We start from the raw sequence: 14,968 nt of genomic DNA on the forward strand, positions 1-14,968 counted from the left end.
TCTTTTTCAGAACATTAATTCATTCTTAAATTGTGTTAGCTCTTCAGTAGCTTAAGGATCATCCTAAAATGTTTTATTTGCAGTAAGTAACAATTTTGAGTAGATATCTCAAGTTCACTTCTAAACCCAAAATACCAGTCTACAGGATACATAACTGAGTCCTAAACCTTTCCACTTTATCACACTTTCCAATGGTTACTATGCATACAATGAGTTGAGATATTCAAAAATAGAACACTAAGGCTAAAAAAGAAACTTATATATATGTCACTGACTACTTCAAATATATGGCCTCCTGAGACTTTCAAAAGTACTCTGTGTGAGCCAATAAAAACTCTGTGAGCAAATAAAAGCTTTGAACATTCTAGGATGGGAAAAAGAAAGAATTATTGGTGTCAGCAAGCTTCTTGCTTTGCTGCTGCTGATTTGAAGGGCTGTGGGAGTTTCACTGCTCACGCCAAAGAAGCCCTCATGCCACTCCTACCCATCTTTTAACTCTCGCAAGGTCTACTCATACTCTGAATTTTACAGATAATGGAACCGAAGCTTGGTGAGGTCATTGAATGGTACCATATTGTGGAGTGTGCAAGTGGCAGAGGGAACAGAAACTCAGCCTTTAGACTTCCAGTCCAATGTTCTTCTCCATTAGACTGCTCTATATCTATTTGACAGAGGGAGGAATCAACTTTCATTGCTCCTTGATTGCAGAACTCTGTTTTATGTAGGAGAAATGGTAAAATGTGGAGAGATCCAATTTTTGCAAAATAAATATGAAAACTGTATAGAATGGAAAATGTTATATTTGACAGGAAGGGATTTCAAGAAAAGTTAAATCTTAATTTTGGTTCAAACCTGTCAACCTGTTTTAACTGTGTTAGAGGTAATGAATCTTCTTCAAGGAATTAGCCTCTAGATCTCTGGTAATTATCTCTTATCTACAAGAGAAATACAGAGATGGTATCACTAGTCGTTCTGTCAGTGAAATTATAACACTGCTGTAAAAATCTCTGCTCGCCGTACATTAGAAAAAGAAACAGGTAAAAATAATTCCCCATTAAAATATTTCTCCCCTCACTTGTCAATTGGTATGAATTCTTTCAATTTTCAGAGATGGGACATAGATTTTATCCTCCATCATAAGTGAGAGAAAGTGAGTGTTGAAAAATACTCTTAGATTTTAAGTAAAAGTTAAAACACATAATGGCTTCCTGTAGTTGTTTTCTATTATTTTTTCTCACTGTCTTGCTCTCTTGCTCTGTTTCACTGAGCCTCTTTGTTTTCTATATCTTTCTGCTCTTGAAACTTCCTTCTCAACTCCGTGTGAGATGTGTGACCTGTCTTCTGTATTATCTCTCTTTCTCATTTCTCTTTGCCTCTTCCTTGTATCTCTTCCTTAACTGGCCACAGTTCATAGTCAAAATATACTGAAATTTTTAAAAAATGAATTTTACATAGCATTCAAAAACAAAATAAAATAGATCAAACCTGTTTTAACCCAAAAGAAAAAAAAGTTCTATTAAAGCACTAAATAGAAACTAGAGGCAGGCAAGTTTCAGTTTAGCGGAACTAAAGAACTTTCTAAGTGGTTAAACTCTCTGAAAATTAGAACAGCCTTCCTTCCTCAGAAGATAGTGAGTTGTTTTTTGTTTTGTTTTGTTTTGTTTTTATCCCAGGGGAATGAAGCAAGATCACCAGGGGAATGACAACCTCATGAGGGGGAAGGGGCTGTGCAGAAATTTAGATTTGTATAGCTCTTAGAATCCTCTCAGTCTATAATTCTAATGCTTAGGTGTGTGTGTGTGTGTGTGTGTGTGTGTGTGTGTGTGTGTGTGTGTGTTTTAAAGTTTGATTCTTAAATGTGTGATAAACTGTCTGTTGGTCAAGAAAATAGACACTTCAAGCACCAGTCCACGCAACAAAACAATTATAAAGATCTGTGTCTTTGGAGATTAAAGTGAAAGCACAACGTGGCTTTGACCAAGTCCTTTAATGGTAACTAATAATGAAATCCTTTTCCAGGATACACATAGAACCATTTCATGTGTAACATAAAGAAAATGGGGGAAAAAAAAGAAAATTAAGTTGCATTCTCCTCATTTGAATTTAATGATTGTGCCTGGGAATTGCTACTGTCCTTGTTCTGTTATTAATTGACTACATGAGAGTGGGTGCAATTCTTCCTTTCTCTGAGACTCCATTTTTGTCCCAAGGAAAGTTAAGAAATTAAAAAAAAGTCATTTCTGTGATCCTTCTGTGGGCAGAGTCACACATTAAGAACCTTCATGCAAACCAGCTCAGTATCTTCAAATTTCTGGAGTTCTGGCCTTACTTTCTTCTTGTCACATCTGCTCTGTCCACCCATTCCTCTTTTCTTGCCTCTTGGATTAATCAATTCTTTAAAAGTATTCTATTGACTTTTAAGCTATTCCTCTTGTTAAGGGATTAAACATACATTCTTTCTTTATCTTCTTCTACTTCAAGTTAATGTTTTGTCATCTAATGTAAATTATACGAAACTTGCCATTGTAGAATTCTAGACCTCCTTTCTTTATGCCGTGTTGCCAAATAGTTTACATGCCCATACTTATTAATCCCACAATATAACGTTAAAATTCTTGCTTTAAATTATTAGTTGTACTTAATCTGATGTTGCCCTGACCAGTTATGGTCAGTCCTAGGCAGTGGACTCTTTCTAAGAGAGTCAGAAATCTTTTGCTGTGAAGGGACAGTCAATATTTTGAGGCTTTGTGAGATGGTCTCGTTTGAAACTCCTCAACACTTCCCCTGTAATGTGAAAGCAGCCAAAGACAGGCTCTAAATAACTGGGTGTGCCTGTGCTCCAATAAAACCTGATTTATGAAAACAGACAGCAGACTCCATTTGGCCTGCAGACCACTGTTGGCTGACCTGTGGTCTATACCATTGGTGGTAAATAGTCAAGGTCCATATTTCTTATCTGTAATTCTGAAATCCTTAGAGCTCTGAAGATTATATTTTTATGCCTCACTTGGAAGCAAAACATGACCCAATCTGAACTTCTCTGGTGGGAGAACTTGACCCGCCCTGTAATGAGGCTCTGCATTGCCTATTTATCACACTTGGGGTGACTATTGGTATGTTTTACTACAGAGATATTAATAAGTTGATTAAAGAGTGCTGTTCCACAGCATGCTGGTGGCCTTAGAGGACTGTGTTTCCTTTTCTAAATGGAAAAATGCTCAATTCTGAAACACACCTGGCCCCAAGGGTTTCCCTGAAGAATGTGGACTGATGGTGGTCTGATTCCATGTGAGGTTTAAGGACAGTGGTAAAAAGGAACTCTGTAATGGTCTGTGAGAGCAAGTTGCTACCTGTCTTTATTTCCTCTGTTTAAGACCTTCCTCCTGTGCCTCTGGCATTTTAGGGGACTCCCTAGTCACCCCAGGAGTCTCTGGTTCATTGCCCAGTTTGGAATGTCTTTCGCCCAGCAGAACGGTAAATTTTACTCCACAGAAATAACAATAGAATGCCTACCAATATATTTCTCAAAAGACAGTGGCTTTTTAGTTTTGGTCTGGTCGATTAATTGGCACGCTGGTGTATAAGGTTAGGAGTGAAGTCCCGGAGATTGAATTAGAAGCTTGGGTTGTCATGTACTAGACTGTATCTTTACGGAAGTCACTTAATTTTGTAAGCCTCAGTTTGTGAGGCGTCAGCTGGAAAAGAGAATGATAACATTACCTCATAGGATTAAAAGGTAGAGGACTTAGCTAAGTGTTTGGCTCAGAACACATGTTCAATAAATATTAGTTTAGTTGTTTTGTAAATAGAACTGGATTAATTGTAAGAATAAAAAGATGCAAACCACCTTCCGGAGTCTGGTTCATGTCCTCAGAGGCCAATTAAGATTATTTATTAATGGGTTACTGTAACACCCAGCCTTTGAAATATGTGTAAATTCTCTGAACAATTGTGAATTCTTGGAAATTGTTTGCAAAATTTTATGCCTATTGTCCTTTAGAGAATATCTATAAATTTCATCTGAGTCTTACAGAGCTTTGTGTTCTAAAAAAGGTTAAGAACCAAAGTCCTAAGTGCACCCCATTACAGCATATTTGGAGGATTATGAGTGAGACAGTGATGTTCTGTCTGATCCATTAAGGTTTCCCATTGGAATAGAGGTGAGACATTTCTTCACTATCTGGTTTTACAGAACCGGCTTTGGTGCATGACATGAAAACTCTTTGAATATTTGGAACTGTAATCATCAAAGTTTATGAGCAAGTCCCAAGCTGATGTCAGTGCCTTAGTTATGCTCACAGGAATAATAAATCCATGTGTACATATAAGGGACTAGGCCTTGACTTGAGCCTACAGACTGAGCTCTTTGGTTGACCTGCCCTATGAAGCCTTATGACAAATGTGAAATTTTCTGTGGCTCTGATGAAATGCTTGTATTCCCTGTTCCCCATGGGTATACTAAACAGCCAAAAAGAAGAAAACTATATATGAAAAGTCAGCTTATCTTGGCAGAGAACCTGCTTAGAGCAATATTCTTCAAGTCTCTAGAAGAGAGAAAATATATAGCTTTCCTCTTGGCTGCATGACTTGGAACTAGCTGTCACTTAGCAGTTCAGCTTGTGACATGGTAACAGCTGCCCCAGGGACCAGCTCCAGCTCACCTCAGTAGTACAGAAACCAGCTAGAACCAAGGTGGCTGGTATGCGGGTGGGCACATGGGGTGTGAGTCATGGAGGGAGGTGCAAAACCTTCTCTTGGCAGGGGCTGCTGCAAACAGAGTGTAAAGACACCCTCTCCAAGCATACATGTCAAGCATAAACTGTTGCTGGAAGAATACTTGTGATTTTTATAGTGGGAGACCACAGGACCCTGATTGTGCCGACGTAAGGCAACGTGAAGAGCCAGCCCTGCTACAGCTCAGAATATCATTTCAGTGACAATATCCCTCATGGATTAAAAGTCTCATGTGTAGAGTCACTTAAAAATTTAGAGTATGAGATAGATGTGAATTCTGGTAAGTTCTATTTACCTAATGACTTCCCTGGAGGCTGATCTGTAATAATGAGTAAGTTCATATTTCTCAGGCTCCTCTATAAATAATGAAAGGTGGAATTTCAGAGTAAAAGGCAATTTAGTTCTCGAGAAAGGAAAAAGTCCTCTAGCTAAAAGATAATAAAATAAAATGACTTATAACTTACTATAGGTACGGCAAACAACGTAATAGCACCTCAGCCAGATTTCTGAATTACCAGAAATGGAATTGTTCCTGTTTCAGAATAGAATGGTCCATGAAGAGATCAGAGTACAGGGAATAACATGGAAAACATGTACAGAGAAACCACAGAGCTGATATTTGAGTTTCTACCATAATGTGAGTCTCCTGTCTCTAAGGGTGGGTCTCTGAAATGGGATGATTCCAAGAGCCTGTTTCGGAAGTCAGCATCAATATGTATACCTGGCCACAAAAAATGGGGCGCCCCTTCTCAATCTTTAATCCTTTTGTGGTGTTAAAGTTGGCCAAAGATGACCAGTGAGACTAGATAACCATAGAGGAGAGAAACAGGCATGTCAGGATCAATGGATGACTGTTCACATGCTATTGTCTAAAGGAAAATAGTAACAGTACCTTCCTGGAGAGTCTCCATTCTCATCAAAGAGGATCATATCTCCAGAAACTCCAGTAAAATTGGTTTTCATCAGGGAATCCAAAAGTTTCCGTCCATCGATTGGCTTCATTGCATCACAGAGGCCCGCATAGCCTGGACAGAGGGACATCTGCATGTTGTGGAGTCCATAGGCCATGGAATAGATTGCATTGATCACAAATCCCATTTTGGAATCCTGAACGTGATGTGTTCTCAGAGTCAGAGAACCTGTTGAGAAACAAATTATGGATTAACTATGAGATTTAATTCTACTCTAGCTCTCTCCATGGATTCTGAATAATTGGAGAATTCACAGGAATAATTTATCAGAGTTAGAACTAGAGTAAATGCAAAGATACAGGTGCCAGCATAGTGTGCTTACCAATTGTCTTCTATTTCCAGGTTTCTCTCCCCTGAATTCCCAACAGTAACAAGGTTTACTTCCTCTATTACCAATCTGGAGATAGATGCAGGAGAACACTCTATTTCTGTACCAGAAAATTTATCCCAAGGACAGATTAATCTCCTTATTACTCAACAATGATAACATATTTCTTTGCTTTAGAAATCTACAACAAATCTCCAGTTCCCAAATTATTAAGTTCTAGCTTAGCAAATGCGATTTTCTACCATCTTGCCTCAACTTACCTGTTTGGATTTATCATGCACCACTTTCAACCTCAAAGCATATGCTCTCCATAAATTAGCCTATTTGGAAATTCTAAAATATAATCTAACATTTATGCACCATCAATTAATTAATTATTGGAGGCTGACCTTAAGGAAAAGCTGTGTGGTTGATGATCTAAGAACAAAAAGATGAAGTGGGTATGGATTCTGCACTTAAGAAGAAAGTTGTTCAATAATAGAGATAAATTATGTAACTCCAGGGAAAGGTCGAAGGTGATCAATCTGTAACACATGTGGAGGTAAAATCCATGGAGGCCCAAAGAGGGAGAGACCCCTTCCAATGGAGGGCTCTTGGGAAAGTTTCACTGAAGAACTACCATTTGGTCTGGCTTACTGAGTAAGTATGGAATGAATGCCTATTACTTCTGACTGCTCAGAATGTGCTGGAGTGAGGGACATAATGTTGACCAAGATAAATCTGATTCTTGCCCTAGAGCCTAGACGGTACAGGAGCATCTAGGTGGGCCATTGCAATGTGGTTTGATAAGTGCAGAGGAGGACCGAGTCAGGGGAGGGGCACTAGACCCAGAAGCTCACTGACCCTAACTATTATGGCTGAGTATCAGTTGAGTGAAGAGTGGAGGGAAGAGTGTTTGCTTGAAGGTTCATAGACGAGATAGAGCATACTGTGCCTGGGAAACTTTAGGAAGAGTGGCATGACCAGAAGATGACACGGAAGATGCAAGAATGAGGAGAGCTAAAGGAGCAGAGGAGGGAAGGATTATTTAAACTACATTAAAATTGCTGCATTTTATCATCAGATCCTTGGGATCCTTTGTAGTGTTTAACTAGCAAGGGGCGTAATCAGATTTCTATTTCGGGAAGACCAGTCTGACTATGGTGTGGAGAAAGATCGAAAGGGCTGTGGGAGTGGAGCCAGAAAGACCCATAGAGAGCCATGATCTGCATGATAGATGAAGGTGGCCTGGCCTAGGGGAAGGCCATGGTTATCAGCACTAGGGTCTAGGAGGCAGAATCTACTGCAAGACCTGGCGAGCAAAGAATGGGAAAGATTGAGACATAAAGAACATGGTAAAAAGGTGAAAAGAACAGCCGAGATAAAGACAGAGCTTGTCATTTGGGGAAAAGTTTTTTGTAAGAGAGAGAAAAAAGGAATTTTCCAAAGTAGCATGGTTCTTTATAACTTCTCAAACTGTAGAAGCATATTATCCCCTTCTTCTTTGCTGGCCCAAATGCTGATATTTTATTTCTCTGAGCAGAGAAACAGGTTAAACAGCATGGCTCATCCTGATACAAGTTTTAGATGGGGAATCCTGTTTCCATAAAAGAACTAGACATTGGACCCAGGGTACTTCTCACGATTCTTAAAGTTCCCTTCTGTACACAGGCGTTTTCATACTTCCACATTTCCCCTCCTGCCAATGGAAGAAACTTTTACTCTAGGTACTAAGTCAAATCATTCAGGGCCACTTTTCACTCCTCTTTCCTTCATACCTTCTCAACTTTTACTTGATCTATCTTTAAAATATATGTAGAATTAAATTACTTCACACCAATCTACTTCTATCAGGTTTAAGATACATCATCTCCTGTCTGGATTACAGGAACAGTCTTTGACTAGTCTCTTTTTTACTTTTGCCTATCCTCCCCTACTCTAGTCACTTTTCAACACAACAGCCAGAACACTTTCCTTAAAATGTAGATCAGATCATGACACTCTTCTGATCAAACTTTTCAGTGGCTAATTTATTACTGAAAGTAAAAACGACAGTCCTTGCAATGACTTTCAAAGACATACAGGAACTTGACTCATGGTGCTCTATCACTCACCCTTCTGATTGTGTCTCCTAACACTCTACATTTAGGCCACACTAACCTCCTTCCCAATCATCAACTGTTCAGGGATGCCCTGCCTCTGGGTCCTGTACTTGCTGTTCCTTCTACCCAGAATGCTCTGCCACAGAGATCTGCAGAAGCTGTTTCCTCCTCAGTACAGGTTTTTGCTCAAGTATCATCCTCTCTGTGAGACCTTCTGGGGACATCCTGTCTAAATCTCATCTCCGCTCGGTCCCCTGCACACACACATACTCCCTACCTCCTTTCCCAGCAATATTTTCCTCCTTACTACCATTAAAATCCTACATGCTTGTCTTTTTATTGTCTGTCTCATCTACCCACTGAAATATAAATTCCACTGAGGCCAGGGATTTCATTCCCACTTTTGTTCACCACTCAGCATGTAGACCAGTGTCTAGCACATTGTGGGTCCCCAATAAATATCTGTTCAATGAATTAAAGAACTGTCCCTTCTAACTAGATTATCCCTTCTATTTTCTCCTCCTTCTTGACCCTACTAACACTTATTCTATCCATTTCTATCCCAAGAGCATTTCCTTCATGAGGAACGCCATGTTTGCAGGTACCATAATTAATCTTGCCTTTCCAAACTCCCTGTCCCTTTCTCTATATGTCCCTCAGTCACCCTGCCCACCATACTATAGAAATGTGGACATACTTAGGGGAGGGAGAATTTGAAAAATCCATTCCCCAAATCAGTCCATCCCTTACTTTCCTCTAACTCCCTAAATGGATGTGTGTTCCTCACACATCACTTCAGCCTCCCAACCCACTGTCAGAGGTCAGGAAAGATTGCTTCTACAGCTACTGGATAGGTGGTGGTTTGATTCTCATTACCTTATTTTTTCTCTTATGAGCAGAAGAGGGAGATGTAGCCATAAATTCTTGCTTTGTGTCTTCCTAGCACTGTGAATTGGATAAATTACTTAAATTCTCTAATATTCTGTTTAATCACCTGTTAAATGGGGATAACTCATAAATACCTCACACAGCACCTGGCACAAGGTAGATCTTCATAAATAGCCACTGTACCAAAATGTAAGTCATAACGACCTTTAGCCATCGTGTTGTGTGTTCAAGACTTTGGAGAATGAAAGCAAGCCAAAGGTCTCGCCTGATGGGATATGCAGTAGAGCTCTCAGGCAGTCCTCTTTCAGGTTCCGTCCTGATTTTTCTTTATGCCTTGTCTGTGATAGACAACAACTGTCACAAAGGCAACATTTGAGCCTTATTCATTTGTAAATCAAATCCCGGTGCTTAGGGCATGGTTACTGCACTGTTTGTTGAATTGAATGGAGCAAGAATGAAAATTTGCATTTTTGTTTGGCACTTCTCAAAATAAATTTTGCATGTATCAGTGACGTGCATCGATACTGCATTTGTACTGCAGAGATAAAGACACTGAGGTATACACAGTTTAAGCACATTTTTCAAGGTTATGCAAATAACATCAGAAGTAGACAAGAATTTCTAACACCAAGACTGGTGCCCTTTTTGCTATACTATATCACTTTCGCTTGAAGTAATCTCTGTACAATATTACTGTAATTTTCTAATTAAGAGATAAAGTGAAAACAAACCCACAACAAGATTGGATCTTTCCTGGAAAGTGTGATGTTTCTGTTCCCTCGAGTAATGCCCACTAGTGTTGCCTAAACCCTGGGCCCAGGGATTTATAAAGGGGCTGACCAAAAGGAAGAGCTCAAAACGAAAGGGCACACTGGTTGTGCCTAGCCTGTTGAATCATTTGTTGTTACTGGGCATCTGGAAACAACTGGCCTGTTTGGGCAGCTTTTGGGTCTTGCTAAAGTCCCTGGTAACTGTTTTCCCTTATCATTTGAAATACCAAAAGACTGCAAATTCTAAAACAAACACAGGAAGCCTTCCAGAAGACAACTAATGTAAATTTAACCTTTGTAATTTCTCCTTAAGTCATTTTGATGCATGAATTTTTAAAGAAAAACATCTTAATCTGTTTTAGCATTCTGGATGAAACAGGGGGTCAATTAATAGAAATTCAAGTTTAAATTCTGCCTACACTACTTCACCTGGGTACCAGCCTTTTTCCTCCATTAGAAGCAGCAGCTCAAGGCTGAGTTATCACCTTTCGGTACCTGAGAGAGTTCTGGTGCAATGTGTGACAACAAAAATAAATACTTTAAAAATGCTTTAATTTCATAAAACTCAATGACGTTTAGGAGTTCTTTCCACGATAGATGAAGAAATTAAGGAAATCAAGATGCTTGTTAATAGCTGGCAAGCCTAACTTCTTTGTGCAGGGGGTAGTGGTAGCTGTATTTGAAAGCAATTAATGCAATAGACTCAGTATTTTTGTGTGTAGGGGGGGTACTTGGTTAATTATGAATTCTTTTGCCTCTCACCTCTTCAGGCTTCGAGCTCTGTATATACCTGCTCCCTACACACACACATCTGAAGGAGGTGAACCTGCAAGATACCTTACTTTGTGTTAGAGATGCATATGCCAACTACTAGGAACAGCAGAGCATAGAGGATTTAGAGTACAGATTCTGAAACCAGGCAGCAGGTTAGGATCAGAGTTCTGCCCACTACTTACTAGCTGTGTGACTTTGGCCTAGGTCACGAACCTCTCTGTGCCCGGGAAAAAAAAAAAATATTTTGTTTTTTTTAAAAAATATTTTATTTATTTATTTGACAGAGACAGCGAGAGAGGGAACACAAGCAGGGGGAGTGGGAGAGGGAGAAGCAGGCTTCTCCCTGAGCAGGGAACCTGTTGCGGGGCTCTATCCCTGGACCCTGGGATCATGACCTAAGCCAAAGGCAGATGCTTACCACTGAGCCACCCAGGCGCCCCCCCCCCAAAATGGGTTTAATAATCCTAATTAATAGATTTATACAAGTATTAAATGAGTTTGTATTTAAAAAGCACTTGATAAAATGATTTATATTGCTTGGTCCCTGATCCAAGTTCTGTTACAAATGATCAGGTTTGTTTCTTCACACTCAAAATATAAAGATCTGGAAGAAGAGGAGGGGAGAGGCATTTGCTGGAACAAGTGTGCCTGGTATGTTTTTGAGAAATAAAAGGGCCAAAACAGCGAGTAAGGGGAAGACAAGCAGGATATGAGCTAAGGGAGCTAGACAGGAGCTGTATGATCTAGGACTTCGGAGTGTTCCTATCAGAGAAATATCATGATCTTTTCGTCTTAAAAATTTTACTTTGAGGGGGTGCCTGGGTGACTCAACGAGTTAAGCCTCTGCTTTGGGCTTGGGTCATGATCTCAGGGCCCTGGGATCAAGGCCTGCATCGGGTTCTCTGCTCAGCAGGGAGTCTGCTTCCCCCTCTCTCTCTGCCTGCCTCTCTGCCTACTTGTGATCTCTTCTGTCAAATAAATAAATAAAATCTTTAAAAAAATTTTTACTTTGAGGATGGAAGATGGAATGAAAGTGGGAAAATCTAAGGAGTATGGAAACAGCATCTAAGAGAAATGGTGCCTTAGTATAGGATTCTAAGTATATTTAGGAAGCAGGGAGAATTGGATGTGTTCGTCAGTCAGATGTGAGCTACCAAAGAAAAAGAAGAATCAAGGGTTTGTCCAGGTTTTCATTTTAAGCAGCCAGATGGATCCGAGTGCCTTTGAGGTGTGAGAAATAGGGCAGTGGGGGTGGGGAATCCAAAATGCTGTGAGGGGGAGTTGAACAGGGAGGAGTCAGTGGCCAGTGTGACAGACCAGGCAACAGACCCTGGTGCCTTAGATGAGGGTGACAGCAATAGAGATGGCGAGAAGGTTCAGATTCAGGGCGCATTTTGAAAACAGAACTGATATGAGCAGCTGACAGATCGGATCTATCTCATTCATTGGACTCCTTCTTGAGTTCCTGGGGCTGCACCATTTTACTAGCTGCATAGTGTTTCCTTGTGTGGATATAGCATGATTTATTTTTTATTAGTCCCAGAACTAATTACATAATTTCTTACTTGTCTTACTACAATAGCCTCCTAACAGGTCTTACTGCCTCCCAGCTTGCTCTGCTGGAATCTCTGTATTCCCAGTGTAGAAAATAAAAAGTGGCCTTTCTAAAGCACAAAACTGATTTTATTAGTCTCCTTTTAAAACCATTCAGTTGATAACCAAACTACACCTTAAATACCTTGCCCTGACTTTCAAGGCCCGTCTGTTCTCTTGATTTACCCCTCAATTCGGATCGATGATCATACACCAGGTATTTGGAACTTCTTGTAGCCACATAATAAACTCTTCTCCCTTGTATCTGGGCCTCTGTGCCTTTCACTCCATTTATCTGGAGCTTACTTTCCTGCAGATTTTCTACTTTTTTAAATTTGTGTAGGTCTAAGACTCATCTCCACTCAGATTGGTCACGACCCTCCTCCAGTATGGAGTTAAGGATTTGCTCTGCTCTCCCATAGCAGCAATGCTGGCATTTATCATGCACTGAACTCCCAAATACACAAATTGCCTGTTTACCTGTATGTCTCTCTATAGACTTAAGGCTCTGCTTTGTTCTCTTGTAGCACTGGTAGTGACCTCTGGTTGGTCTCTAGTACACTCTGGAATCCCCAACGACAAAGATTCTGTGTCATTCACACAGGTAGCCCTTGTGCCAAGCACAGTAACTGATACATAAATGACACTGTTAATAGATGTTAAGCACATGAATGAGGCCTGATGAATGACAGAATATCTCATGGGCTGTCACCAACTACCAGGTCTGGACTTTAGATCTAGTGGACTAAGCAATCATTTCTTTGTAGAAGAGCACTCAACAAAACCAGTATTGCCAGTTTACAATAAGATTTACCAGGTGGAACAGGCAATCCCCTCAAGCAATCTCATGGGTTTTCCCCATTTCATAAAACTACATGAGGAAAATTCTGGCCCAGTCAAGATGGAGTAAGTCCTCTCCATCCTGGTTCTCCCACTGAGCGCAGCTAAAAGCCCGAGGCAGAAGGAGTGGAGCAGCTTTCAGAGGATTCTAAAAAGCAAATGGTAAAAGGTGGGTTGGGGAAGGAAACCAGAATTTAAATCACCACTGAAACATGCATGGGATTCTTGGATCCTTTCCCTCCCATATTTCCAGGCTCAGCTGCAAAGATGGCCCAAAACGTGGAACTGTGCACTAGTTTGAGGCGTGGGCAGAAAGAGCTCCAAGAGAAGTCTGAAGTGTGGAAAAGGGCACCTCACAAGTCAGAAAGAGTGGGGGAAATTCCATTTTTGTTTGTTTTCCTGTGTGAGCCTGTGAGCCTCAGGGCAGCCTTGCAAGGGTGCTGGTGACAAAGGCCAACAGTGGCTGAGCAGGCTCCTGACCCCCTTGGGTGGGACCCCTTCTCTATGACCAAAGGAACCGTGTCCCAAGAGTACAGGCAAATGCTCTTTTCCTTTCTCTAGCCTCTCCGTGTGTGGCTCCCATGGCAATCCAACCAAAGGAACAGGAGGTAAGAGACTGAGGTAGAGACTAAGGCCTCAGATTTCTACCCACAGACCAGGATAGGTTGGGAGAGGCTGAAAATTGTCAGGGAGACTGGGGAGTGGGGAGATACTGGTGTAGAAAGGTTGGTCACTAGAGCCCTGAACTGGGTCGGGGGGTACTTAGGACAATGATCCTACAAAGTTGCATACAAACTCCTGGGCTCCTTCCTGATTTGGGCAGGCATAGATTTGACGCTAGTTAGCTGACCAAAGTTCAGAGACGTGACCTATGAGGTAGGACACTGCCTGGGTGAAAGACTGGCCACTCTGCGAGGCACGTGAGCAATAAACTCTGAGAAAGCACTGCTGAGGCTTTGAACCACAGCCCACAGAAGGTGGGTTCTGATTTGCAGCCTGATGCTAACTAGGCTGATTTCTGGTAATCAACATTCTCTAGAAGATAACATTATATATGAAATGTCCAGATTCATGGGATGATACCTGGACTATGGGCCTGTCTGTGATCACTTGGAAGAGCTGTAGGGTCCCAACCACCTTTTACTGATCTTTTGTCTACACTTTCAAACTCTTTATTTTCTGTTGGTTGACACTACCTTTCCTCAAATGTCTTAATAGAACTCGGAGCTCTATGCAATTCCTTTGTTCTGGCTGCTTAGGCCCTAGAGAGAAACTCCAGTTCTTAGTTAATTTATTCATTGACTCATTCAGAGATTAATTAAGTTATTGATTAAACAGACATTTATTGAGTTCATACTGTATGTCAGACCCTGTGATGGATGCTGGTGATACAAACATGGGTAACAGCATTTCTGTCTTCAGAAACATTCAACAGGTAACCTATGAGCTCAGTGATAGACGTTTGGGTGGTACCAAAGAGTGTGACCTTATCTGGGAAATGTTAAGTTCTGGAGCGCACATAGTAAAACAGCTCATTTTATTTAGGCTTCTTCTCACATCCACAAAGCAGTCGGAAAGAGAGGGCATGTTAATTACTTGGCATGTTGAGGCACGAAAGAACTGGACTCTATTCAACAGTATTTACTTTGTTCGAGGATTATTTCTTAGGGTCTACTCTGGGCCAACCCAACGTGGTCATGAGAATTCGTGCCAACCCAAACTGGCCAGCTGCTCTCAGGCTGGATCCACCTCACAACAGGCTGGAGAGAAGAAATGGAAGCAAGGGAAGAAAGGTGGTTCCCTTTTTATTTCTCTTCTCAAAACTGGATCTCAGATTTAGAATGCTTAATATTCAGTCCTAATTTTACTATTGTTTAATCAAATGAGAAGACTCCAAAAGGATTAGCTGAACTGAAATCCTCCAATATATGATAACGATTTAATTTTACAGGCTCAAAACATGTTCTTTAATTCATCTGGGGAATAAGA

At 40.7% G+C, this 14,968-nt stretch overlaps 1 protein-coding gene across 3 annotated transcripts in view; it reads right to left on the reverse strand.

The window, feature by feature from the left end:
- The window catches only part of GRM5 (glutamate metabotropic receptor 5), a 546,831-nt gene that overhangs the window by 93,325 nt on the left and 438,538 nt on the right, over positions 1 to 14,968 (reverse strand). For all 3 annotated transcript variants that reach the window (XM_046017230.1, XM_046017228.1, XM_046017229.1), the window contains exon 5: positions 5,627 to 5,873. In XM_046017230.1, coding sequence (XP_045873186.1) covers positions 5,627 to 5,873 — 247 coding nt within the window. The remainder of the gene's footprint in view (positions 1 to 5,626; positions 5,874 to 14,968) is intronic.

This window comes from Meles meles, chromosome 8, assembly GCF_922984935.1.
Source record: "Meles meles chromosome 8, mMelMel3.1 paternal haplotype, whole genome shotgun sequence".
Taxonomy (NCBI): Eukaryota; Metazoa; Chordata; class Mammalia; order Carnivora; family Mustelidae; genus Meles; species Meles meles.